This window comes from Cyphellophora europaea, assembly GCF_000365145.1.
Source record: "Cyphellophora europaea CBS 101466 unplaced genomic scaffold supercont1.4, whole genome shotgun sequence".
NCBI lineage: Eukaryota > Fungi > Ascomycota > Eurotiomycetes > Chaetothyriales > Cyphellophoraceae > Cyphellophora > Cyphellophora europaea.
Genome location: NW_008481810.1, coordinates 258,422 through 283,218, shown reverse-complemented (window position 1 = coordinate 283,218; position 24,797 = coordinate 258,422). Strand labels below are relative to the sequence as shown.

At 54.0% G+C, this 24,797-nt stretch overlaps 8 protein-coding genes across 8 annotated transcripts; 6 read left to right on the top strand and 2 right to left on the bottom strand.

The window, feature by feature from the left end:
* Window positions 1–4,243: 4,243 nt before the first annotated feature.
* HMPREF1541_04351 (uncharacterized protein) lies at window positions 4,244–5,290 on the top strand (the record flags this gene model as incomplete). The annotated part of the gene is made up of 1 exon (XM_008718697.1): window positions 4,244–5,290. The coding sequence occupies one exon, from the start codon at window positions 4,244–4,246 to the stop codon at window positions 5,288–5,290; it is 1,047 nt and encodes a 348-aa protein (XP_008716919.1).
* A 634-nt stretch (window positions 5,291–5,924) lies between these two features.
* On the top strand, window positions 5,925–7,475 carry HMPREF1541_04350 (uncharacterized protein; the record flags this gene model as incomplete). Its single annotated transcript, XM_008718696.1, has 1 exon — window positions 5,925–7,475. One exon carries the CDS (start codon window positions 5,925–5,927, stop codon window positions 7,473–7,475), a length of 1,551 nt encoding a protein of 516 aa, XP_008716918.1.
* Window positions 7,476–7,737: 262 nt separating this feature from the next.
* On the bottom strand, window positions 7,738–8,986 carry HMPREF1541_04349 (uncharacterized protein; the record flags this gene model as incomplete). Its single annotated transcript, XM_008718695.1, has 2 exons — window positions 7,738–7,928; window positions 7,984–8,986. The coding sequence occupies 2 exons, from the start codon at window positions 8,984–8,986 to the stop codon at window positions 7,738–7,740; spliced, it is 1,194 nt and encodes a 397-aa protein (XP_008716917.1).
* Window positions 8,987–10,154: 1,168 nt separating this feature from the next.
* On the top strand, window positions 10,155–11,803 carry HMPREF1541_04348 (uncharacterized protein; the record flags this gene model as incomplete). The annotated part of the gene is made up of 5 exons (XM_008718694.1): window positions 10,155–10,396; window positions 10,447–10,680; window positions 10,737–11,117; window positions 11,165–11,626; window positions 11,680–11,803. The coding sequence occupies 5 exons, from the start codon at window positions 10,155–10,157 to the stop codon at window positions 11,801–11,803; spliced, it is 1,443 nt and encodes a 480-aa protein (XP_008716916.1).
* A 1,850-nt stretch (window positions 11,804–13,653) lies between these two features.
* On the top strand, window positions 13,654–14,531 carry HMPREF1541_04347 (uncharacterized protein; the record flags this gene model as incomplete). Its single annotated transcript, XM_008718693.1, has 2 exons — window positions 13,654–14,094; window positions 14,175–14,531. 2 exons carry the CDS (start codon window positions 13,654–13,656, stop codon window positions 14,529–14,531), a joined length of 798 nt encoding a protein of 265 aa, XP_008716915.1.
* A 2,600-nt stretch (window positions 14,532–17,131) lies between these two features.
* HMPREF1541_04346 (formate dehydrogenase) lies at window positions 17,132–18,529 on the top strand (the record flags this gene model as incomplete). The annotated part of the gene is made up of 4 exons (XM_008718692.1): window positions 17,132–17,311; window positions 17,366–17,541; window positions 17,592–18,136; window positions 18,183–18,529. The coding sequence occupies 4 exons, from the start codon at window positions 17,132–17,134 to the stop codon at window positions 18,527–18,529; spliced, it is 1,248 nt and encodes a 415-aa protein (XP_008716914.1).
* Window positions 18,530–20,127: 1,598 nt separating this feature from the next.
* HMPREF1541_04345 (uncharacterized protein) lies at window positions 20,128–20,478 on the top strand (the record flags this gene model as incomplete). Its single annotated transcript, XM_008718691.1, has 1 exon — window positions 20,128–20,478. One exon carries the CDS (start codon window positions 20,128–20,130, stop codon window positions 20,476–20,478), a length of 351 nt encoding a protein of 116 aa, XP_008716913.1.
* Window positions 20,479–21,411: 933 nt separating this feature from the next.
* On the bottom strand, window positions 21,412–22,993 carry HMPREF1541_04344 (uncharacterized protein; the record flags this gene model as incomplete). Its single annotated transcript, XM_008718690.1, has 2 exons — window positions 21,412–22,871; window positions 22,921–22,993. The coding sequence occupies 2 exons, from the start codon at window positions 22,991–22,993 to the stop codon at window positions 21,412–21,414; spliced, it is 1,533 nt and encodes a 510-aa protein (XP_008716912.1).
* Between the last annotated feature and the right edge of the window lie 1,804 nt (window positions 22,994–24,797).

The window sequence follows — 24,797 nt, the reverse complement described above, 5'->3', positions numbered from 1 at the left end:
TTGGCGACACTCCCACCTTTCCCAAGCCACACACTGTCGAAATCTTTCCTGACGGAGACTGTGTGACCATTTCTGGCCCGGACCGTCCACCTTGCACCTATTTGGATGAGAGCAACGCAAAGGGGCGACTTCAGGTCATCATCTGGAAGAAGGAGCCTGTGATAGTTACAGCATCCTTCGCAGGACGCACTCGTCAGCTTTCTGCCCTCGCCGTTGATCATTACTTGAGGGATTCTAGACCCATGGGAAAATCCGTGATATCTTTGCGAGGTGTTCTCGGCCCGCAAGCGTACGAGGATACCCAGCCCTGACTATCGAGTGATGTTTCCGACTGGATATGAGGACTTTGACGGCAAGGTGAGCAGAGACGACAGTGTTTACCTGTGGATGAGGCTAAAGCGGGTAGTGACTTATTGAAAGAGAACTGCGATGACCGGGCGTACGGGGCCAACCAACGAGGCTCCAGGTGCAGAGTATGAGCCCTTGGTAACACGCCCAATAAGCGATGGGTTGGTGGCTGTTATGGCTTGAGACTAAATGTCGATAGGACTGGAAACACGTTGTGGCGCCGCAGCCTGCGAAATAGACAAGTTGCAAATGGCTACATCGATGAGTCTCATCCTCCATGCACCCCTTTTGAGATCGCCATCCTATGTCTTCTACCGCTCACTCCCTCTTGCATATTCATATTTTCCCTTGGCTACAAGGAACCACAATGGATCTTATAGCTTTACAAGTCAGGTCCGTCCATCCTCACCGACTCATTCTTGATCGCCCCGCCACGAGCATGACAACATGAAGATTCCATGCCTCGCCGTCGAGATGCCCGCGAATGTAAGTCACGAAGCCCTCCCGCATGTCGAGCGACCTTGGAGCGTAAGAATACAACCTTGACAAGCAGCTTGCAGAGCTGACTCAGTCAACTGTATCAACTGTTTCAAATGTTGCGCTGCTCGAAGTCGTTGGGAACAAAGGCAATTAAGCACCGCAGGCTCACACTGTGTTGCACTGATTCAGACATCCAATGCTCTTGCAATTGAGCAATTCTACGTGACAGCCGTTTGCATAGCAGTTTCTCCCCGACAGAGTCCCACGAGCCTGACCAACAATCTCTTATGTGTCATCTGGCCACTGTGAAGCTAACAGCACTCTTTGACACGAATTTCACACTGAAGGACTTTTGACTGCTTCGAAGCTAGATGAGTCTGTACCTGTCAGTAGCTAGAGACATGTTCGCTGTCGTTGTCTCAATCAGGATGAGAGTGTCATCGACAGGGTGATATAGCCCTGGAAAGGCACAAAACCATGCTCATAGCCTGGAAAATATCGTCTTTCTCATCATCAGCCGTTCTGAATTTCCTTCGAGAATCCTACTGAGCGACTCCCTTCCACACTTCGTTCCAGATCATATCCAAACATGTCACGCAAATTTACCCGAAAGTTTGATCCAGTGCCAAACGACATACGAGCCCAGCGTGGATGTGCAAGCTGCGGGATGACCATCCAAATCAGTGGATATTGTGGGCGCAGTCCGATAAGATCACAAGATCTTCTGCCGGACAGACCAGAACTATGGTGCAACGCATGCAGGAGTGGTTCCAGGATTTTCATGGCAGCTCACCCAGAGTATGAACCTGTGATCAGTAAGCTTGTGGGCGAGGGGAACAGTGTCGACACCAGCTGGCGGCGAAGGATGGACAATAGACCAGCGACCGAGTCAAATCTGATTGAGCAATACAAGCAGGAGCACGGGCTCGCCTCAAGGAAGCGTAGGGTACCTCGCCGAATCAATCAGCCAGAGAACTCTGCAGAGCCTTCAGGGCAAGACAGGAGAACCACACGCCGCAGCGAGATTCTACGCGCTCCAAGTATGGCCGAATCCTCGCAGACTGGTTCAATGACCTTGTCAGAAAACATTGCAAGTACTAGTACTTCGCTACACGAACCATCGCAAACCGGGTCAGCATTCCAGAGCGAAAGCACCGCAAGTGCATCACAATTCGACTACACGGATTTCTCGGAAGCGACCTCACGAGCTCCAAGCAGCGCTTTCTATTCCGATTCACGTCTTGGGGACGGTGGGGCGGAGGAGCAGTCTTATTACTCAGCTAGTGCATTCTCAACGACTAGCAGCAATTTTGCGCTGCCGTACCAATCCGGCGGTATACACGGGCATGGAGCCTATGGGCAGGCTAACCAGTCAGGGGTTGGATATGCCCAGGCGTTTCAAACCGGGGGTGCGTATGAACAGCAGCTCCAACCGGGGGGTGAGTATGCGCAGGCGTTTCAAACCGGGGGTGCGTATGAACAGCAGCTTCAAACAAGGGGTGGCTATGAGCAGCAGTTTCAGCCAGGGGGTGGCTATGAGCAGCAGCTCCCAGCAGGGGCTGGGTATGGCCGTCAGCAGCAGTTTCAGCAAAGCAGTGCATCCTCGATCTTCAGCGGCTCTTCCTCCGAAGGAGTGATGGCACAAGCCACTCAAGCTGAGTCTGAGGACATGTATGGACCAGGGGGTGCGTGGCCTGAATCAATTGGAGCAATACTTCAACAGGATCATTGGCAACGCGAGCAGCAAAGCGCAAGCGAGCCTCAATGGGACTATGGACAGCAAAGGCCAGAATGGAGCAGCCAGGCGAGCGAAAGACCTCCACACAATCCGCCCACGCCGCCGGATGGAACTGGGCATCGGAAGAAGCAGCACAAGGGAAGATGAGCTTGCTAAAGCCAAATACGCTTGTCCTACTTCATCCACAGCTGATGCTAATCGCGGGGCAGCCGACTTGTAAGGATGGATTGAATGGGACGAAGACGAGGGTTCTTTCATATTCTCAAGCAACAAACACGCATTCTGCAAGCTGCAGATTTCTGTGGGCGCGATGACCCGCCTGATAGGTACAGACAATTGATTATGGTAAAATAGGCCTGTTATCCCGAGATATACTGATGCGAGTGTTGCATCGTGTCCAAGGTCAGCATGCGGCACGCTTAATTCGACTGACTGAATACCATCTACATTGATTTCCAGGTAGCTCTGACATTGCACTCGGTCGACGTCCAACAAGGCTGGCGCCAAGAAGGGGTTCAGCCGCTTTGGTGACATTGCCTGATTCTGACTAACCTGATCCGAAATACTTCGACTCTGCTGCTGTGCAGGCCAAGTTTCGATTGAGTGGTCCCGTTTCGCGGCGTATACAAAGTGGCTTGGCCTTGTCGTCTAAGAACTTCAATCTCTGTCATTGTGTGCACAACAGCAGCGCTACAGTATGAGCATCCAGGGCGTCTAGAAGCAGAATTTTCCCTTGCACCTGACATGCCGATTCACCTGACACTAGGCCACCTGACACTAAGCCAGCATCGTGGATGCTGCAACTCCTGCAGCTTGTACTCTGTTAATGCAAAGTCACAATTCAGCCACTGTAGTCGCTCTCCTCGTGCCGCAGTGCTGTTCAACGCGTCGGGTCTTGGCGTCGTGTTCCATGCCATGGATGGCACCATGTTGTTACACGCGCCGCTATAGACTTTGGTCTTGTCCTGAACTTATATATGCAGCAATGCGTTGGTTGAAGAGTACCTATGTGGCCAGGTATAGATATTTGTGGGGGTTGCATCGTCCATGTGTTGATTAAACACCTCGACCAGTAAGCGCCGTGAGCGATCTTGTGCTCCGTGGCCAAGCGAGAGCATGTACTGACGCTGTTACGCAAAGGTCATTTAGAACTGAATCCGAGCTTTACATGATGTTTATGCGGAGTATTGCTCGCTTGAAGATCTTAAAGGTACTAGGAACGAGGAAGTGCTACTAGAAGACGGTCGGACCTTCCGATATCGGCCTTTGAATACGTAGAATAGATAAAACAGCACCAGATTTTTGCTCAACAAATTCATCCGAGTTCACTCAAGGGCGTCTGGTCTATCGGTTAGTGACTTCTAAACCCTCAGCCATTGCAATCTCTAACTCCGCAAAGGTATGATTCTCCCTTAGCATGGGAGCGGTGCCCGGTTCGACTCCGGGGTCGTCCAACTTTTTGGTCAATTGGGGGAATAATGCTCTTGGGACGAGAAAGATGAAGCTGCAGGTTTCGCAGCGACTTTTTTGATCTGCTGCAGATTGGTGGGTGTGGGGCGAATGACTGACAAATGAGAGCGAAGAGTCAGGATCTAGCTTTCTCTGCCAAGTCAAAGCCGTACCCTTCGCCATGACTCTTCCTTCTACTACGACTGCCATTGTCGTGATATAATCGATATGCCCATGTCAACAGAGGAAGAGCCTTCCACAACGCTTACAGCATTACCGTTCCCACCGGTCACCGCGGCGCACATTCTCAACTGCTCGTTCCACGCCTGGTACCCAAAACTCCGCCAAGTCTCACCCAAAGCTCGCCTCATTCCACTTACTCAGCCTTTCCTAGAGTATCTGAGGGCAGATGGCATTGTTCTCCCTCCAGATGTCCGCCGTGACGATGACAGCGGTTACTCAGATGCCGAAGATGAGGAAGATATCGCAGAGTATTGGCGCGATATTCACGACAATATCGTCGCCACCATCCGTGAGCTTGGCAAAGCCGTGCCCAAGCTGAACTGGTCAGCACCCAAAGACGCAACGTGGATCTCAACGACAAACGATATGGAATGTCGATCTGCTAATGACGTGTATCTGCTCCTGAAATCCAGCGACTTTGTCACTCATGATCTGGAGCAAGCTTTCGATGGTTGCGTGGACTCTGCCGAGGTCCCATACCACCTTGTTTTACGAAAGGCCTTCAACCTCAATCCATCGCTGGAATTCAGATGCTTTGTACGAGACCGCCGCTTAATAGCAATCTCTCAGCGCGAGATGAACCACTTCGAGTTCTTATTCGATCTCCGCGAGAAATTCAAGGCCAAGATCGAGGATTTCATGGAGGACAATCTTCTCGCAAACTTTCCAGATCCCAATTTTGTCTTTGACGTCTACATTCCTCCTCCACACCAGAAAGTCTGGCTCATCGACATAAACCCCTGGGCACCCAGAACGGATCCGTTGCTATTCTCATGGCTCGAGTTACTGACGCTGACCGTGCCCGACGATGATGATGCAGAAGTCGAGGAAGATATATTCGATCCGGAGTTCCGTCTTGTTCAACGAGATGATCCAGAGGCTTATCAGTTCGCATCGACCAAGTATAGTGCTCACAAACTTCCCAAAGATGTGGTCGATGCCAGTATGACGCCTGAGGGCATGAAAGACATGATGGAGGAATGGAGGAAAGTCATGAGCAGAGAGGCCAAAGATGATGATGACGAGGATTGAACCACTACCTCACTTCTTGAGAGATACAGCCTTTAACATCAAGGAACGCAAGATGTCGCAAGTCCTCTTCGCCGAAGCCGCTTCTGCTCTTTCAGATCGCAACGTCAAGTCGACTGTCGTCGCTAAGCCACTCCCAAATCGCCGAGAACTTGAAACTCTACTTCTCTGAATTGCCAATAACAACCCTTCGACTGCCCATATCATCGGAGTATAGGTACGCCTGTAGATGATCAAAATCTTTCCATATGGCTCTCGACAGACCGAGCAGGGCGAACGGCGAATGCTGAACGGCCAAAATCGGGCCTGAGGGACGCTGGAGTGGACTACGCACTCGACATACCAGGTGCCCTTGAGTACCTAGGTGCTTAGCATTGAATATCATGGTATTGAGTCGTGGATTACGTTGCTTTCATACTTGAAAGACTCTTTGCATGTCTTAATTCTCAGGCAGCGAAAATGCCAAGCTACAACAGGCCTAAACCCTTTTTGGTATTAAGTTGTGATTTCGCCCGCCGTGCAATGTCGCGCTTAGACCCGCAGCAGAACACGCTCTCAGCAACGTGTAGATGACATTTACAATGCAGAGATCAACAGCACAGAACACATAGCGCATCACACACACGCGTAACAAGCTATGGCGTCCGACGAAACTCTCCTAGCCAATGCACCCATTACACCTGCACACAAATTCGCCTGGCGCGCCTTCCGCGGCTTCGTCTACGGCTCCCCAGAGTCGCCCGGACACAATGACACGGTACACACGACGCTGTTGCCTCAGCCTCTGTCTCCGAAACGCGTCAGCATCGATGCGCCGGTCATAAACCTCAGCCCACAGAAGCGCAAGCGTGACGCGCAGGTTTCGCCCACGAAATCCATCTTACGTACCCCAGGTGCGCCGACGCCCCGCGCAAAGAGCTTACGAGATGTGAACGTCAAATTCAAGAGCATCAGTCCAGAGAATAGGAGGGGCGCGTCTATATCTATTCCGATCCCGCCGCCCGCAATTGCGGAGCTGGAGCAGCAGGTGGACACTCTGTGGGAAGAGCTCGAGTTGTCGCTCGAAGCCGCTAAGAGCCACCAATCACTGCCGGCACAGGCCCAGTCGCAGCCACAGGAAGATGATGCTCGCGCGGGGAAGTCCTCTGGAAAGCCGGCAAGAAGTGTGGTTGCGAAGGAAACAAAGAATGGAGACGATCCCTTGCGGGCGGTGGGTCTGGACGAGGAGACGGAGGCGTACGCGCGGAGGACAGAAAGGGAGATGAAGAGGCTGTTAAAGCAGCATAAGAGGCTCAAAAGCTATGCACAGAGGATGGATGAGCGCAATGTGGAGTTGCAGGCAATGGTCGAAGAATTGCACAAGGAGAATGCACGCTTGACCACAAGGTTGGCGAACGCTGAAGGTCCCGCGAAGAGTGCTGCTATGGACGACTTGACATTGAAGAGGAGGTCTGCCGAGCGAAGAAGCAACGCCTCCGTCGTGACAACTACGGGCATCTCCAAATCGCAAGCCAACGAGCAGGTGGCTGCGAAGTCTGTAGACACCAATCTCTCGCGGACCGAGGCGTTCAAACGCTCTCTCCGTGGTAAGGATCCAAGTTTCGAGATCCATGAAGACAAACCTCGCGACCAACCGATATGCACCAGATCGGACCCTTCAGCGACACAATCAGGGACAGCAGAGCGACCAGACCTCCTACCACCCAAGAAGCGCTCCTCGACGTCCGAACTCCATTCACAATCAAGCACAAAGACGGCGACAGAACCCTCACAATTGCGACCAACGCGACCGTCCCAGAGCCTACGAGCATCCAGCAGTGCCGTGCCACCCGCTCAATCGCAATCGGCACCTTCACATCCTCCCCCTCATGACCAGCGGCAACCTCCTCGCCACCATTCCCAAACCTCACCCTTCTCCCTGACGGCGCTCGCCGCACAGCTGGAGCCTACGCCAGCCCCCAGACCCTCTTCCTCGACACGACTCCTCTCGTCAGCAACCCGCCAGCCAGGTCGAGCCAGCAATATCAACCTCGCTCCGGAGAAAGTGGCAGCGGCACGGCTACGGCTCGCGAAACGGAGCGAGGAGCGCAAGGCGAGCCAGACGCTGTATATGATGGAGCGGGATGTTGGGGGGATGGGCGCTGGAAAGGGCGAGGAGGAGAGCGCAGTGGATTGGGCTAATGTCTGACCACGAGTAAGTGGATTCGTGTTTGGATCGAGGTGGTGCTGTAGAGTAGGCAATCTGACCCAAAATGCCGGCGTTTTCTGACGGTAATGCGCCATTATCGACATTCGGTTCCTGCTTCGCGATTTGGCCGCTTTTGTCTGAAATTCTACTGTATTCGCTCATTTCTCATGTGGACTCGCTATATCGTGGCTCTCTATAGTACGTCGTATGATCCACACCTTTCACGCCCAAAAACACGCGTTAGACCCCTTCGGCGTCTCGGTCATCCCATACTCTCCTCGTAACTCGCGCCGGTCTGCACGCCAGTGTCGCGACTCGGGGTCGTGAAGCGCGCCTGCTCAGCCCGCTCGCGCTCTTCCTTCTGTTTCTTCTTCAGCGCGGCTTTCTTCTTCTCGGCCTCGTCGCGTTCACGCAGCTTGATGGATGAGTAATTCAGAGCTGAGATGATCATGACTGTGACGCATTAGTTAATGCCCAGCATAAGCAATTGGTTGGGGTGAATACTCACAAGCCGCCGCCGCAATGGCCATTGCTGCCCGCCGCGTCAGGATCCAGCGTAGGCCTTCCACCTCGCTCTTGGCTTCGCTGTTTAATAGAACCGTGATCTTGTGACCTAGTTCTGAGATCCTGCCGTCTACGTGCCGCTTCTGCTCCTCGAGGCCCAGCTTGCGGTCGTTGAACATGCCCTTGAGCTCCTCGCGCATGGTCATCAGGTCCTGCGTGACTTTCTGATTCAACAGGTCGCTCTCGTGCTGGAGCTGTGCGCGCTGGCTCCGCTGCTTGAGCATTTCGCTGTGCCGGGCCGTCTGTAGGGTGGTGCGCAACTCCGAGCACGCGGCGCGGAAGAGGTAGGCTTCGTTTTCGGTGTCGGACTTGGACACAAGGCCCTCCTTGGCGACGTCTAGATTGATGGCGAGCATGAGTCGGATGGCTTTCATTAACGTGACAGATTGAGCAGAGGAGTATGCCTTCTCACCCGCCAGCATCTGGACGAGGCTGTAGGTGTCGAAATGATGCTCATAGGGCGAGGCCTCCAGATGAGGATGTCGTGGCTGGCTGTTCCCCTTCAGTTCGCTGGGCGAAGGAACCGAGAGTACGATGTCCAATTCCTTGTTGCGTAGAGGTTCGCTGTCTGCTACAACCTGCTCGTCGGGATTTTCAGATTCGCGAGGATGATAGTCGCTCTCGGCGCCGTCGCGCTGCACGCGGTGCACGACATCCTCGTGGGAGGGGTTGCCCTCGGGGTCTTCTTTATGGTCCTTCTTTTGCGGCTCCTGAGGTTCATTCGGGAAGCGGAGCTCTTCAGGTTTGGATGGTGGAGGAAGGGGAGTTGAAGCCGCTGGACCATAGCGCGAGGAATAGGTTTCCTGTTGCGGGCGTGGGGATGTGTGAATGTGTTTGCGCGGTGATCGGTTTGGCGGCGTTCTGATAGAGCGATAAGTTTTAGGCTGACACGAGCGGACGGCACGGAGAAAGCTGGTGTGGGAGAAAGGAGATTTAGCGGTCGGCATGGCGATGCGATTTTTCCTCAGATACCAACAGCTGTGATAGTATACATGGTGTAGCTTCACACGATACAAGGATTAGCATGTGTTGGCCGACGTCGCCTTGTCGGGAATCGTCACGGGCAAAATGCCGGCCGCACGTGACCAGATTTCGCCGGCCAATCATCAGCTCAGCTTATGGTGTTCTCTGCATCCCATCTCAATATCATTAGCTTTTCCGCTCTGAGGTTTTCTACTGCTCTATTGATATGCCAACACCGAGATCTGTCCTCCATGTCCGTCGAGTACCCGGGAACCGTACCCTCGCATTTGGACCGCGGACTGGCGGCTTGTATCGGAATGTCACAAGGTTTCGGGAACCTAGTGGGCCTATGCCTCTGACATTGCGTCTGCTCTTACTATGCAATGAATGTTGAAGAAGCCTTCGAGGAAGTTTATCGTGTGGATTTGCTGCCCCCTGGATCAACGCTGACCTTCATTGCACAGCTTCAATGCGTGCCGAGACTCGATTGCCATGTGCAGTCGAGGAGCGAGACCTAACTGCGAGCCAACGAACAATGCAACAACCCACTGTTTCACTGATCTTCACGGTCGAGCCGGGCCAATGCCTTACTGACGCTGGCACGAACTTGATCGCTTGTCGAAAGGAGACTAGGTGCTTTGCCCTCCCTGTTTGTTTACCCCAACTCCTCCAGTTTTCCGCATTGAAAGAGCGGGAGAAACCCCAGGACAAGACTTTGCCCATCTTGGCATTATTTGCAGTCCACTTGATCGAGACAAGCGGAAGGCCTCCTGCCAATCATCGTTTCTGGCGATCTCCAGATACTGCAACACAAGACTCACAACCCTCACCACCAAGACTTTCCAAGTCTTCACAGCCCTCGCTTTATCGGATCACCCAACAGCAGCCGTGCGTCCCAGGTATATCCTTGCCCTACTGAAGACACTCTCGGCTCCTTGTCCAATAAAGTGTCCGTTAATATTTCTTGGAATCCCAGAGACCGCGGTATAACTGACAATAACCGAGCAAGACTGCTCGGTGTCGGTAAGTCAATGGGGTTATGCGTGACAGGCTTTCCACATATAATGAATCCCCCTTCCTGATGTCCCGTAGGACGGGTTGACTGCTCTGTCCATTTTCATTTCTGCCCTAACTGCATTCCCCACATTCATCATGAATACGCTCGAGGAAAAGCAACACACTGCCCAACATGAAGAGAAATCCAGTGACAGCGAGTCGGCTGAGATCTTCACGCCCAAACAAGCCCGACGCATCAGACGTCGGATCGACCTTAGGTTGATTCCATGCCTCGGTTTCATGTATGGGATCAGTCTCATGGATAGAAAGAACGTGTCCAATGCAGCCATTGCTGGCATGACGAGTGACCTTGATCTCGGAGTTGGCTATCGCTACAGGTATGTTTGGCCCCTGATCAGACAAAGGTGGAGTTATTGATCACTTCCAGTCTAATCACATTGTCCTTCTTCATCACATATGTCCTCTTTCAGGCGCCAACTACAGTCATTTGTCGCAAGGTAGGCCCGCGCATCTTCTTGCCGGGTATCTGCCTGGCTTGGGGAGTTGTTATCATCGGTTTTGGTTTCGCGAAAAACTGGAGCACACTGCTTGGCCTCAGGTTGGTTCTAGGTATACTGGAAGCGGGATACTTTCCCGGCTGCGTCTACCTTTTATCAACTTGGTATGTTTCACGTGTTCCCTCCGCAGATCTCAAACTGCCCTTCTGACATCTGATAGGTATACGCGGTTCCAAGTCGCTAAGCGTTACTCGGTGTTCTACCTCATTGGTAGTATGGCTTCAGCTCTTTCCGGTATCCTGGCATATGCGCTCATGCAAATGGAAGGCGTCTCGGGCATTAGAGGCTGGCAATGGATCTTCATCATGGAAGGTGTCATTACCTGTACTATTGCTCTTTTCTCCTACATCTTTATCGTCAGGTTCCCAGATGAAGAGATCGACAGACCATCCTTTAGATTCCTCCAGCCCGATGAGACCAAGTACATCGTGCACGAATTGGACAAGGACCGCGCTGATGTGGAGATTGAACCATTCAACTGGCGGAAGTTCATGAAACCAGCTCGCGAGATCGAGATTTGGGGCTTCGCCCTGATATTTTTGTGAGGAGCTGTCTGCACCATGTAAACTTATGACTGACATCTTCCAGCTGCACCACCACCGTCACATATTCATTCGCCTTCTTCTTGCCGATTATCCTACGAAACGGCATCGGATTCAGCGTCGCCGCCTCCCAATGCCTGGTAGCGCCACCCTACGTTCTCTCAGCGATGCTCATGTACGCGACCTCCTGGTACGGTGACAAGTACAAGACCCGCGCCCCGGTTCTGATCTTCAACTCCGTCATCTCGATCATTGGCTTGCCCATCATGGGATTCTCCACCAACAACGCCGTCCGCTACTTCGGTGCCTTCATTGGCATCGCCGGCTCCAACGCAAACGTGCCCGCAACCATGGCGTACCAGGCCAACAACATCCGCGGACAGTGGAAGCGAGCTTTCTGCAGTGCCACGTTAACAGGCCTGGGTGGCGTGGGAGGTATCGCCGGTAGTCTAGTATTCCGCTCGCAAGACGCCCCGGAGTACGTGCCGGGCTTTATTGCCGTTATTGTGTAAGTATCGAGTTGTCTATGTTATTAGGATTTTGCTGACCGAAATGACCTAGGGCCAATTGTGTGGTGGTGATGATTGCTGTCATGTTGTCTATCTTGTTCAAGCGGCGCAACAAGCTGGCCGACGAGGGCAAGCTGATCCTCAATGACAGTCCGGACTTCCGCTATACCCTGTAACGAAGGCCTCGAGAATTACATGGGGGAAGTACCGAGACTTTCTGGCCCGTACCATTTATGTCAAATCGATGATCCTGTAATCACGAGAGGTCTCGGTGTTGCGAGCAATGAGTTGATAGTGATCTGCCGAGAAGGCCAGCATCATGCAGCATGGCTTAGGTGTTTATCATATACTAGGATAGAGCCGGAAATTTCCCATGCAGCATTGACTTCCATGCAGTGATTGCTGATGTACTTCACCAGCAGGTGTTATCGGACGTGAAAATTGCACAGCAGTGAAGTGTAGTGAGAGCCCTCCCTACCTAGTGCAGGAATGTATAGCCGGTCTTGGCGCCCAGGCCTCGAAGGCAGTGCTTGGCGTGTTTGCACGGTTGCACGACGGCACATCTGGCTCTAACGTTCTGTTCTCTCTTCTTACGCAAACCCTTCAGTACCTCCGATATTTTGAATATCGCAAACAACATGCAATCCCAAATGTCTTGTCATGAACTTTCCAAGCCTGCCTTTGGGCTCAGGGAAGTAGCAGACATGGTCGTGCCCTGACGGTAACCCCAAGGTTGATGGTCTCAAGGTATGAACTCGAGGCCTTGATATCGACAATCGGTACCATCGCAACTTGAAGCCAACCCACCCGGGATGGCAAACCATCTCAAAGGCGCTCAGCATGCAGAGGCTGATAACTCGCGCAGCCGGCAGACATGCGGGTGCTTCTGCTTCAAGCCGGCGAGTATGGCTTGCCCAGGACTCTGTCCGCTGCAAGCTCCTTTCTCGCTGCACTTTGTTTGTATTGCATTCCGGTGTCGACACTGGTGTCTGGTGTCTGGTATCAGAGTATCTCTTGTCACCTCAATTGATGTCGAGATCTCCTGTACAAGCCTAGGCAGCCAGACAGCGGCAAGTCGGTCCTTGGTTATCCAGTGATAAGAGAGCAGTATGCTCTTCAATTAAGTCCTGCCTTGCAGCGTTGAGTCTGGGGCTTCGTTTCATCTTCGGGTCTCAATGTCACCATCGAAACCAAGGCGGGGCCTCAAATTCTGCTTTCTGACCACCGCAGCCTTCCATCCTCATGATTTCAACGTCGTGCCATCTCCGCGAGCCTGACAATAGTCCGAGACTGGTTCATAGATCAGACCCTCTGATAGGTACTCGCATTGCAATCACAGTGCTCGAATTCCAGTGTTCACAATGTCCTGCCAACTTGGTCTCACCATACTTGTTGGACATCCGCCTGCGCAAGGGACACCTGGTCGAGCTTCAATTCCATCGATCCACACAGATGTCGAATCCAGAGAGTTCATGTCTCAAGCCTGTCATGAGTACGGCACCGGGCAAAACTTCCATCGATATGTTTCGCTCGAGCCTGGCAAGCGCGTTGTCGTGGTCGTCGAGATCGGACCAGCCTTCGATTGGCACAGCCCCGAAGTCAATGCGATCAAGCTGTCTTCACTCACGACAACAACAACAACAACCTCCTGGAAGACGTTGATTAGTTCACCCTACGCCCTGTTAACTTACCATTCAACGAGGAGCAAGGTGTTTCAAGATTCAGCTCTCACCGAATCGTGTTCAAGGTATTCCCTCTTCCCGTAACCGGCATGCCGGATATGCAGAGTATGGTGTCTCTGATTACTTCTGGACTACGCTCACCGGAGAGTGCTCCAACTCTGTGCGATGAAGTACCCGAATCCATCAGAGACTCCACCTACAGCACCTTGCACATTCGAGTTCAGAAGGCCATCATTTCCGAAAAGACTCCAGCCCGCAAGCCTCGGCACCGTACATCTCTTGACATGTTCTAAGGCGATATGCGCCGTGGTCGAACAGACAAGCTGCGTCTGAGCAAAGGCATCATGTCTGAGATCACTTGCGAGGATGATCTGGTGCAATATCTCAGACGTCCTGTCCACAAGTCCACTAGTCCTTTAACCGACTTCTTTTTCCACTATCGCACACCCGAGCAGTTCAGCCATCTGTCAAGCAAGACTTTTCGGATTCTGCCTGCCGGCAATAATGGCACACGCACTGTCCCTTTCTCTGCTCCTGACAAGGACACTCGTTCGCAATCGCGCAATCTCAATGATGCTGTCGAAGCCGCTCAAGCCCGTGCGAATCCCAACAGCTTGGAAAAGGACGTGATTACGCTCGACGACGACAAGAGTCTTCCTGGTATTTCGGACCAAGATCGAGACTCAATTAGCGAAAAGACTTGTCTGAATCGTCGGCCTTTCATCAAGCAGAGACATAGATCAGATACTCTCAAGCTACTCATGTTTGAGGAGAACCGTCAAGAAGTGGGTGCGACCCATGTCGAGGACGAGTGGCCACCAACGATGAGGAATAATTTCATCGCGTGGACAGCTACATCAATCAGTTGGAGAAGGACAAGGAGAAGAATCAGGAGCAGGAGTTCCGCATGAGCAAGGCACTTGGTGACTTGGCTAATCAGCTTTGCGAGCAAGAAGTCGGGATTGGAGATGCACGTGACAATATCATGGAACAGATCTGCCAACTCGATGCACGTTACGATGAGACTGCGGAGGAGTGGAAAGCCGAGGAGCAGGAGCTGCAGCACCAAATCGACGACAAGCATGAGAAGATCGCCAGAGAAGAAGCTGCGATTGAGAGCGAGCGGCAAGACCTTCAGACTGTCAACGAAACGCTAAACAACAACTGCAGCGGGCCGAAAAGCGGCGCGGCGTCTTCGACTCATCCATGGACACGAGCATGAAGAAGCGCCAGAAACAGAGAGAGTAAGCGGGGTCCAGGCCACCGGCCAACGGCTCCTCGCAGGTCGCAGGCGGGGAGCGGAATCCTCAAACGGCTCGGACGATGACGCAAGGAGCAAGGCGATGCGGAGCGGAGGGATGTACTCGTTGGCTGTAGGCCGTCTCGGCAGTACCGAGTGGCCACGGTTCGTCCTAGGCTTCGGGGAAAGGGATTCGGTTTGAGTGGCAGGAAGTAACTGATGGGATTGTGCAACGCGATGGACAGTGCGTCAGGCATGGCTTCGTCCCGGTTCCCGTACTCGATAGACAGAATGCCTGACTATACGTCCCGGAGACAGCGTGTGTCTTTTGGAGGTCTAATGCGGACCTCATAGTCAGGCCGAGTCTGTCTAGACTTAGGGAATTGAAGACTGGCCATCCCAAATCCTCATGGACTTGCTGTGCCTTCCAGATTGAACATATCAAGTACCTCCGATCTACTTGGCTTGCTCTTTCTAACAAGCAACCTTTTTACAGCCAAGCCCATTAACATTCATCATGCTTCCGCTCCAGCTGTACGCTATCGATGTGATAGGCGTGGACAACATTACCACAATTTCTGCAGAGAGCATCGATTCGCAAACATTGTCATCATGTCTTCGAAGTGCCTCGTCGAATTGACCCGTAGGCATCATCTGCCAGGCTGAGGAACTACGCCGCCGCATCCGCAGCAAACTGGTCCCAAATACAAGACCTACCTGTTCGAGCAAGTGGCAGCGAGCGCATCGGACGCGAAAGACAAACGCCGAATCTCAGCCGAGCACGTCCACAGCAGTCTAATTAACAAAGCTTCCGCCTCGTGCGAGTTCTCGCGCTGCCATGCAGGTCCGCACAGTCCAGCGGAGGGACGAGGTGGGAATCCTGAGAGACGGTTCAACGTTCTAGCGGCTCGAGGGCGGGGCGGCCAGACCTTTTGGCCAAGTCCTAAAAAGCCGTCTCACGCGGTCTCGTGCGCTGAGACAGTACGTTTAGGGCAAGCGATGGCGGCAGAATGTACTGAACAAGGCAACACCGAGAAAATGCCGTCGACAGGACAGCGGACAGACGTTTCACTCGGGGCAATATGGAATGATTCGGGCACGTTCTGTGGGTTTGTGGTGGGATTGCAGGCGAGAAGCCCGCCCCAGTAAGGTTTTGGCGGCTTTGGAGCTCGGGAGGCAAGGACGGGAGACGCGCAGGCCAGCGGGACGGTAGGTGGGAAGCAACAGATAACGCGAAGAGGGAGACGCGTTGTATGCCTGTTCTCGGTTGCAACACCCGTTGTGGGTTCGCTGGCTGGTGGGAATTCGCACCACGGCCAAGCGTCAAACGCCAGTTCTTGCTCCGCGGGGCCACTCGGCCTCTGAAGCAACCCCTGTACTACGGCAGTGGGCAAATCGGGGATGCATTGCGGTATGGCGATCATGCGACCACAATCCCCATGGTGTGAGGTGAGGAGAAAGCGTTCGATTGACAACAGAAACTGGGAGGCCTGGCAGAAATGCATTCGCTATGTACTCTGATACGACTACGGTTCATCGGACGAGGGTAGCGAATGCTTGGGACTGACTGGTGTGGTGTGGGGCGGGGTGGATGGTTTTGTGCGGAGCAGCGAAGCAACGGCTGCCCTTGCCTCGACCCTGCACCTATCTCCCCGTAGGCCAAAGGAGGGGCTTCTCGAACAGATGTCATAGCACCACAGCAATTGGGCGTCACAACTCGTGCGAAATTGCTATGGAGCAGGTGAAAAAGAAAAAGGTATATAGATGGCGTGTCGGCTCGAACAAGTGCGTGTAGATGTTTGTGAGAAGCTACTTTTACTACTAGTCAGCTTGCGATATATCGTTCACTGCCTGACTACCAGCGGCACAACATTCTAGCACTTGGATTGCACCTGCCGTCGTACCCAGCGAGGACCATTTCTGCCACAGAAGCACAGGAGAATTCACAGCACCGAGCTCGCCGTCGACAATATCCGACTCGACCAAAATCTCAATCTCAAAGAGTGCGTACTGTCTGTCTATGTCCGGATATTTGTGTTTTTTCCTGCCCCTCAATTTGCCCCTATATGGAAGCTCAAGCCCAAGCCCAAGCCCAAGCCCCAGCCCGAGCCTCGAGGGGCATCAATGCGCTTATCGATAGCTCACCCCTCCGCCGATGCCGCTGGCCGCGTCCCGCATTCTCTACCCCTCTTCAGTGATCGAGTGCCTCTCGAGTCTCCAGACTCGTGTACCTGCCCGCGGTACTTCGTTTAGCCTTTGCTAACATCCACGCGCTTGCAGGGTCCCTAAGCAGCCTTTGCCTCCCGCAGTCCAGCAGTCCAGAAGCCCAGCCCTTCTCCGCGCTGCTCTCCTCCGGCCAATTGCATCCTACTGTCTGATCAGTGCCGAACCTCCCGTCATCATCACCGCAAGCTCCAAAGGCAGCTAGTCCTCGAGCTTACCCCAGTTCCCCTACAGAGTCCTGTTCCTTTGCTCATAAAAAGTCGACCATCACCTCGGCCTTGGAGCTCGACTACTTTCTCTCTCCATCCTTCCGAGAACTATTGTCACCGACTCTCTGCTCTCTTGTTCATTGATTCAAAATGGTATTTGCCCGCTCTGCTGCTCGGTCTTTGCACCGCCCTGCCTCCTCTCTGCTTGCTGGCCAGGCTTCCCCACACTTTGCTCGCCGCACTGCCGTCCCATCCTTCACCGGTCTTGCAAAGCGCACACTGACCGCCTCTGCTGCTCGACAGGGAAAAGTTCTGCTCGTCCTCTACGACGTAAGTTAGCTTCTTGCTGCTCGCCAGCGGCTCGGTTGCTAATCTCATCGATAGGGCCATGAGCACGCTCGCGACCAACCCCGCCTCCTAGGTACCACCGAGAACGAACTTGGTATCAGAAAATGGCTCGAGGACCAAGGTCACACTCTCGTCACCACCTCCGACAAGGAGGGCGAGAACTCCAAGTTTGACCAGGAGCTTGTTGACGCCGAAGTCATCATCACTACTCCGTACGTCTGGCGGTCGGGTTTTTCACATCACATACTGATGTAATCTCTAGTTTCCACCCTGGTTACCTCACCGCAGAACGCTTGGCCAAGGCGAAGAACCTCAAGATTGCTATCACCGCCGGTATTGGTTCTGACCACGTCGACCTGAACGCTGCCAACAAGACCAACGGTGGTATCACCGTCGCCGAAGTCACTGGCAGCAACGTCGTTTCCGTTGCTGAGCACGTCATCATGACCATCCTTACTCTCGTCCGCAACTTCGTCCCCGCCCGTGAGCAAATCCAGGCTGGTAACTGGGATGTCGCCGCTGTCGCCAAGAACGAGTTCGATCTTGAGAACAAGGTCGTTGGTACCGTCGCTGTTGGCCGCATTGGTGAGCGTGTGCTCCGTCGCCTGAAGCCCTTCGACTGCAAGGAGCTCCTGTACTTTGACTACCAGCCTCTGTCCCCTGAGGTTGAGAAGGAGATTGGCTGCCGCCGTGTCGAGAGCCTCGAAGAGATGCTTGGCCAGTGCGATGTTGTTACCATCAACTGCCCGCTGCACGAGAAGACCCGTGGTCTGTTTAACAAGGAATTGATCTCCAAGATGAAGAAGGGTAAGTCCAGCACCTCTTCCACTCAGCATCTACTAATACCACATAGGCGCTTGGCTCGTCAACACCGCCCGTGGTGCCATCGTCGTTAAGGAGGATGTTGCCGAAGCTCTCGCCTCTGGCCACCTCAACGGCTACGGTGGTGATGTCTGGTTCCCTCAGCCTGCGCCCAAGGACCACCCGCTACGCACTGCCAAGAACCCTTGGGGCGGAGGCAATGCCACCGTTCCCCACATGTCCGGTACCTCCATTGATGCCCAGGAGCGCTACGCTGCTGGCACCAAGGCTATCCTGACCAGCTACTTCAGCGGCAAGGAGGATTACAGACCACAAGACTTGATCGTGCACAAGGGTGACTATGCCACCAAGGCTTACGGCCAGAGAGACAAGAAATAAATACATCGCATTCAACAGGTGAACCGAGGTAATGCTGGGGGGTGAAGAGCCTAGTTGTCGTCTGAATGTCGTGGTCGGTTGATGCGAAAAGCGAAGCGACAAAACGCAGCTGCACGGTCAACAGTTGCTGGAGCTCCAGGAGAAAGAAAGCTCTGGCGAGGGGAATATGGCGAGAACACCGACAGCGAGCTACGAACCAAATGTCTTCTTGCTCCTGTAACCCGTTGGAACATTTTGTGGCAAAAGCGGGTAAAAACCAAAATTGCATCAATGATGAACCAAATCAATGAAGTAACAATGACATGTGAAGAATATCTGACACGACACGACACGACAAACCCAAGTACCGATAGCAGTTGCGGAGTGCGGAAGTAAACGGCCGATCTCTCTGAATTCTTTGTTTCTCCAAGTCGATAATGCTTGGCTTTTTTGTGGGGGGGAGAGGTTTGGGCGTTAAAGATTTCCCTTTTTGGGCTTTGGGGGGCCAGCACCACATTTTCAAATTCAACTCGGAAAACCGATCGGAGCAAACTACGGTGTGTACGGTGGTTCTGACACTCCTTTGATGGCGTCAAGATTGTGGATGACTTTGATGCTGGGAAAGCTAGGGGAGCTAGTGGAGCTAGGCTGGTTTGGGGCATGGCACGCGTGCTGTGGAAACATTTCCTTCGTGAAACCGTCCGCTCGCAGCGGCCTTTCCACTTTCTGAGAGACTGGGGATGATGGGTGATGTGGTGGATGCGGTGGCTTGACTGATTGACTGATCGTTCCATGCAGTGAGTGAGTGACTGATTGAGTAATGTCTGACTGAAGACTTGATTCATAGTGCGCACAAATTTTGGTCTGTCGTCATTTTTCAACATCCACCACTGCTCTATCTTCGCTCTGTTGAGCTGTGTACCGGCTATGAGATATTCGGAAAAGAGGAATGGACTTTTGGCCCAGAGGTGGTCCCATAAGATGTTGAGTGTTATTCCCACTCCTGCAAGGACTATAGCGGGGATGGTGCGCTAGGAGGACCACGCATATTATGCGCGAAAGACGTTGCTAACGGAGATCGCTAGGGTGGTTGGTTTCTTGAAGGATGCAGGGGTGTCAGCCTTGACCGACGACCAATGAGATGCCAGCATATCTCTTGCGATGAAAGACAGGGCTTTTATCGTAGTTCAATACTCAGATGGTTCGTCCCTCCATGCAATTCAATCAGTACAGAAAGCGCCAAGTGTGAGCAGGCAGTAAATCCACAATCGTCATTGGCTCATTGGAACTTTATGTCGACAGCCTCGGCTGTCTTTGACAATTGGCCTGGAAGGATGTCACCTGCAGCAGCGCGAATACCGTTGAGACCAAAGCTGTAAGCTCGGATCAGGGAAGTTTGTAAGGACAGTGCTAAGTGTGCATTCATCAGAAAGTCGTACACAAACGCAATGTCCTCCCAAACGACATCATACCAGCTCCAAGTACCCCGGATGCTGGATTGCGGGGCAGAGAACCAAAATTCATGGTGCTTACCAACTACTACATGACCCTCAACAGTCAAGTCCAGTTTCGTGCACTTGGAACCATCCAACACGCCCAGCTGAGTAGCTCTCGCCACAATGCCCAACACCAAAACCATCCACGTCCCCCACCTAGGCGGCATCGACGCCGCCTACCAGATGCCCCAGCCCTACGACGCTTCCAAGCCAACCCTCGTCCTCGTCAACTCATACACCACCTCCTCCGAACTCTACCGGAGCCAGTTCGCCAACAAGGACCTCACCAGCAAGATGAACCTCCTGGCCATCGAGCTCCTCGGCCACGGCCAGACCCGCACCATAGGCGAGCATTTCACCTACTGGGACACCGCCATCATGAACCTGCAGGTATTGGACACCCTGGGGGTCCCAAAGGCATTCGTGCTCGGCACCAGCCAGGGCGGCTGGATCACGGGGCGCAATCCCCATTGATATACACCACGCCAAAAGTTCCCCCGCTTCCCCCTTTTTCTGCAGATCGTCGGCAGCATCCCACTGCCGCGGCACCTCAATGGACTACGAGTCCGACCGCAGCCGCCGCCTCGGGCTGCTGGGACGGCATCGCGGGCGGCGTGCACGTCCTCGCTCGAGGCCCCTGGACGTCGGACCATCCCACGCCTTCCCTTCGAGATGGACGACCGCGTTCTGCGAGTTTCTCGTCAGTGCCGGCTTTGGCGGCGCCACTCGTTTCCCCCCCCCAAAAGAAGAAGCCGAGTTCTGGGCGCAGAGAGCTCAAGGAGAATTATCGTGGCGATGAGGGGAGGAGGGGGAGGGCGAGGATGGCGACACTGAATCTCAGGGATCGCGATGGCTTGCATGCCAAGGGTTGGAGGTGTGAGGTGTCCGGTTTTGTGGTTGCATGTGAGCTTTTTTTTCCCGATTTCGAGATTGGCAAATATCTGTCGGACAAAGTGCTACGATTCTAGGGTCCTGTTGGGAAAACAGCGGCGGCGGCGGTAGGGCACGGCGGATACGGTGTATTCGGTGGCGAATGCGCAGGAGGAGATCAAGATGTTTGGCAACGCAACGCGAAGGAGGCGGAGGTCCGGGTTGTAGAGGGTGGGGCGCATTTCTTGAGCGCGTCGCATCTGAGGGAGGTGGATGATGCGGTTATGGAGTTTGTGGGGTAATGGGCTTGATTTGTTTGGGAGGGTGGGACGTGCGATACTGAGAGCCTCCGGCAGCTATGGCTGCGGATTCCAGAATATATCCGGTGACTGAGGACCGGACATAGCGTCTGAGACGCCTCATAGCGGATAAGCATGCCGGGAAAGGGCAGTGAAGATGAGGATGCTGTTGAAATCTGCCGACTGAACAGCTGTTACATGGTCATAAATTGCTCGTGACATGAAAGCTACATCTACATCACGTAAATACACTCTTCTCGCCCACAACCGCCACGCCAGCCATGAACGGACTCCGCGCCCGAAGCTGCCTGCCCCAGACGATCAGACACAGCGACGTGAAGGAGATGGCTACGGCCAAGAAGCCCAGCACGGAGCTCGCCCAGTTGAAGCCCAGATTGCTGTACATGCTCTGCGTCGCCAGCGGCAAAAACGCGGCAAAGATGTCTTCACCCAGCACGAGAGCGGCGATCGCGCTTCCAGCGTACCTGCTGTACGCGTCGAGAATGTAGTCCGCAATGGCGAGGACAACGATGTTGATGCCGAAGCCGACCATGGCCAGGCCGACCGCGGGAGCGACCCAGGGGATCGCCGGGGAGGACGTCCAGCCGTAGACGAACATGCCGCCCGCGACGCCGATGAAGCTGGCGAAGACGCTGACGTACAGCCGCGCTTCTGGGATGGGGGTCCCGGGCACTTCGGTGTTGCGGGAGGCGGATCCAAAGTAGATCTTGGAAGAGACTAGTGTGCCCGTCCAGCCGATGCACTCGCCGAGCACCACCGCCGCCTGAACATAGCCGCTTTGCGTTGGTGTCCAACCGTACAGGCCGGAGAAGACCTGTTCGACGGACTGTGTGAAGAGATAGACGGTTCCGACCATGAAGGCGGACCAGATGGTAAAGACGAAGAGCACCGGCTCCGTGAAGAGCATGTACAGCGGCCGCGTGACGCTCCTCCGCAGCTTCTGACCCAACGGCACCGACCGCGTGGCTGAGAGGCGCCGTTGACCACCTGTCCTGCCGAGGCTGCGGGACCGGCGTTCGAGGATGGTCACGCCTCGTGTCTCCGGAAACAGGAAGATGTAGAGCGGGAACAGCGCTCCCATCCAGATCAGCTGCATGTAAGAGATCCATCGCCAGCCGAGATACTCGAGGATGACGCCGCCAACGACCGGCCCGCTACTGCTGCCCGTCAGGTAGGCGGTGATGTACAGACTCGTGGGGATGGTTCGGCCCCGCTCGCCCTCCCAGATATTGCCGATGACGCCCGCGGCCGTGTTGGCCAGCACCGAGACGCAGCCGCCGGAGAAGAAGCGGCAGATGACCAGGGTCGCGAAGTTCTGCGCCACGGCCTGCGGCACCAGGAAGCACAGGTACACGATGTACGTGGCGAGAAAGGTGGGCCGCATGCCAAAGTCCTCCATGATCGGCAGCAGCAGCAGGCAGGTGACGGCGCCGCCGATGGTCCAGCTGGCGACGGGCCAGTACGAGTGTGGGAAGTGGGCGTCGCTGACGTGGAAGGCTTCGCCGATGGGCTCGTGCGCGACGGTGATCATGGTGCCGTTCAGCATCGAGGTGAAGCTGGCCAGCAGCGCCAGGGCGGTGGCGATCCACTTCTTGCGCAGCCGCCAATTGAAGGGGTTCTGCGGGTCATCGGGTCCTGCCCAGTCCAGTGTGTGGGTTGACACGCGACTTGAGGTGCCTAATTGCTCTGGTTAGATAGTTGCATGGGCGGAATTGGGTGAACGAACATGGACGCAGTGCGGCGGAACGGGGCTCGTCCGCATTCTCTACGTCGGTCGCGCTACGGCTGAGCGTCGACATGTCCTTCTGCGTCGACGATATGGGACAAGACTAGGACTCGAGAAGCTTACTGCCATGCTTAAGACGGCTTAAATTGCTGCTCGTCGGATCCGGCGAAGTCAATCGGACTTGGAAAATTCTGTCGTGGATTTATTAGCGATGGAATACGTAATATGCTTTAGGAACTACGAACAGCAAGCTCGGAGTAATGGGCCGTTCCCCGCCCCGTGCGACATTGGGACGGCTTGGACGGGGGTATCGTCATCCAGAATACTCTGCTTAGTTATTCCACTAGCGGGGTGTTTGAGATTGATGCCATATGGTATTTGAGACGCCCGAAACCTTCCTGCGCGGGGTGCCGGGGGAGAAGTCCCGCTTTTAATCCTCTCGTTCACACTGCCTTGGCAGGCTCTGAAGTGACATCGACACTGTCTTCTCCGAGCTGGTATTGTGGCCCCTTATCGCCAGCTTTAAGTGTATTGATGTCCAGGATGATCCTCCAGCAGTCACCTGGTTTCAAGAAAGACTTACCATGCGGTGGCGCCTGCCCTGGAACGGCTACGTAAGGTACTCAGGTTTGTGTAGGAAGAATGCATGTTCGGGGGCTGCGAAGAACACCATGCCAATTTTCCTTCATTCATATCTTTTCCTTTTTGTTGGTCCTTTTGTCGCGACTCATCTTTCTGGAGCAATGCCCCACACTGCTCGCCCGTCACCAACCCCCAATCACACTTCTGAAATTTTCCCCTTCCTGCTCCATCTCCTACTGCTGCTCTTACAATTGAGCACTCTGCTCCAGCGGAGACGGGTCGAACGGCAGCATCGTCGCAGGCGCGACAACGTAGCAGGGCATTGCAGAAGGCACCGTAGCAGCAGGAACGGCGACTTTTTCGAGCGCTTTCTCATACACCTTTTCACCCGCCTACCTCTCCACCACCGCCTTCCTGATACGAGCAACCAGAAATCAGACGGTGGCAGCGAATTAGGCATGCGATCGGCTGCTGCTGGAGGTCGAGCTCGAGCTCTCTTCCAGGGCTGCAACGCCAGCTTTGATGTCGGCGACATCGGACTTGATGGTCAGAAGAGCTTGCGTGCTGTTCAGATGGCTGATAGTGTGTGCCCATTCGTGGAGCTGATGGTGATCGCGGCTTGAGGGCGGTTTGTGGTGAGGGTCATAGGTGGTGTCGAGTTTCGGGTAATTGTTGCGGATGGCTTCGCAGTTGACGCAGTTGCAGATCATGGTGGGCTCGAGAGTTAATTGAATCCTGGTGGTATTAGGTAGACTAGGTATCTCTTCAGCCAGTGGCACCGAGGAAAACTGGGAATGAGTGGAGATGACTTGAGGTGTTGGATCCACTGAAGGCTGATTTATGGCTGAAGTTAATGTGACAATGTGCGTTGTGAGCACAAAGCAGCAGGCAAAGTGGTGTTTGATGAGGCCACAGCCGTTCGTTGATGGACGAGGGCGGTTGTGAGGCAAGGTCATGTGGCTTCCCGACTGCTGCATTTCATTGTTACCTTGTTTGCTCCATGCCGGGACTATCATGGGCAGCCATATGTTTCGGGTGTAAGCTGTCGCTACGGCACGGGGATAAAGGGGCACAGGAGAGAGACATTCATGTCCTCAATGCAGACAAGCTCCGGCCTTGGACTTCCGTGACAGGGCCAAACTACGTCTTCCTGCTCTTGAGAACGAAATAGAGCATTGCGGAAATCAGTATGAACCCATAGACCGCTGAAGCCTAGTGAAGGCCAGCAGCTGTAACGGGCCATTCTTGGGGCTAGAAAGGCCAGAAGAGAGCCTGGAGCAACCAGATGACAGCGG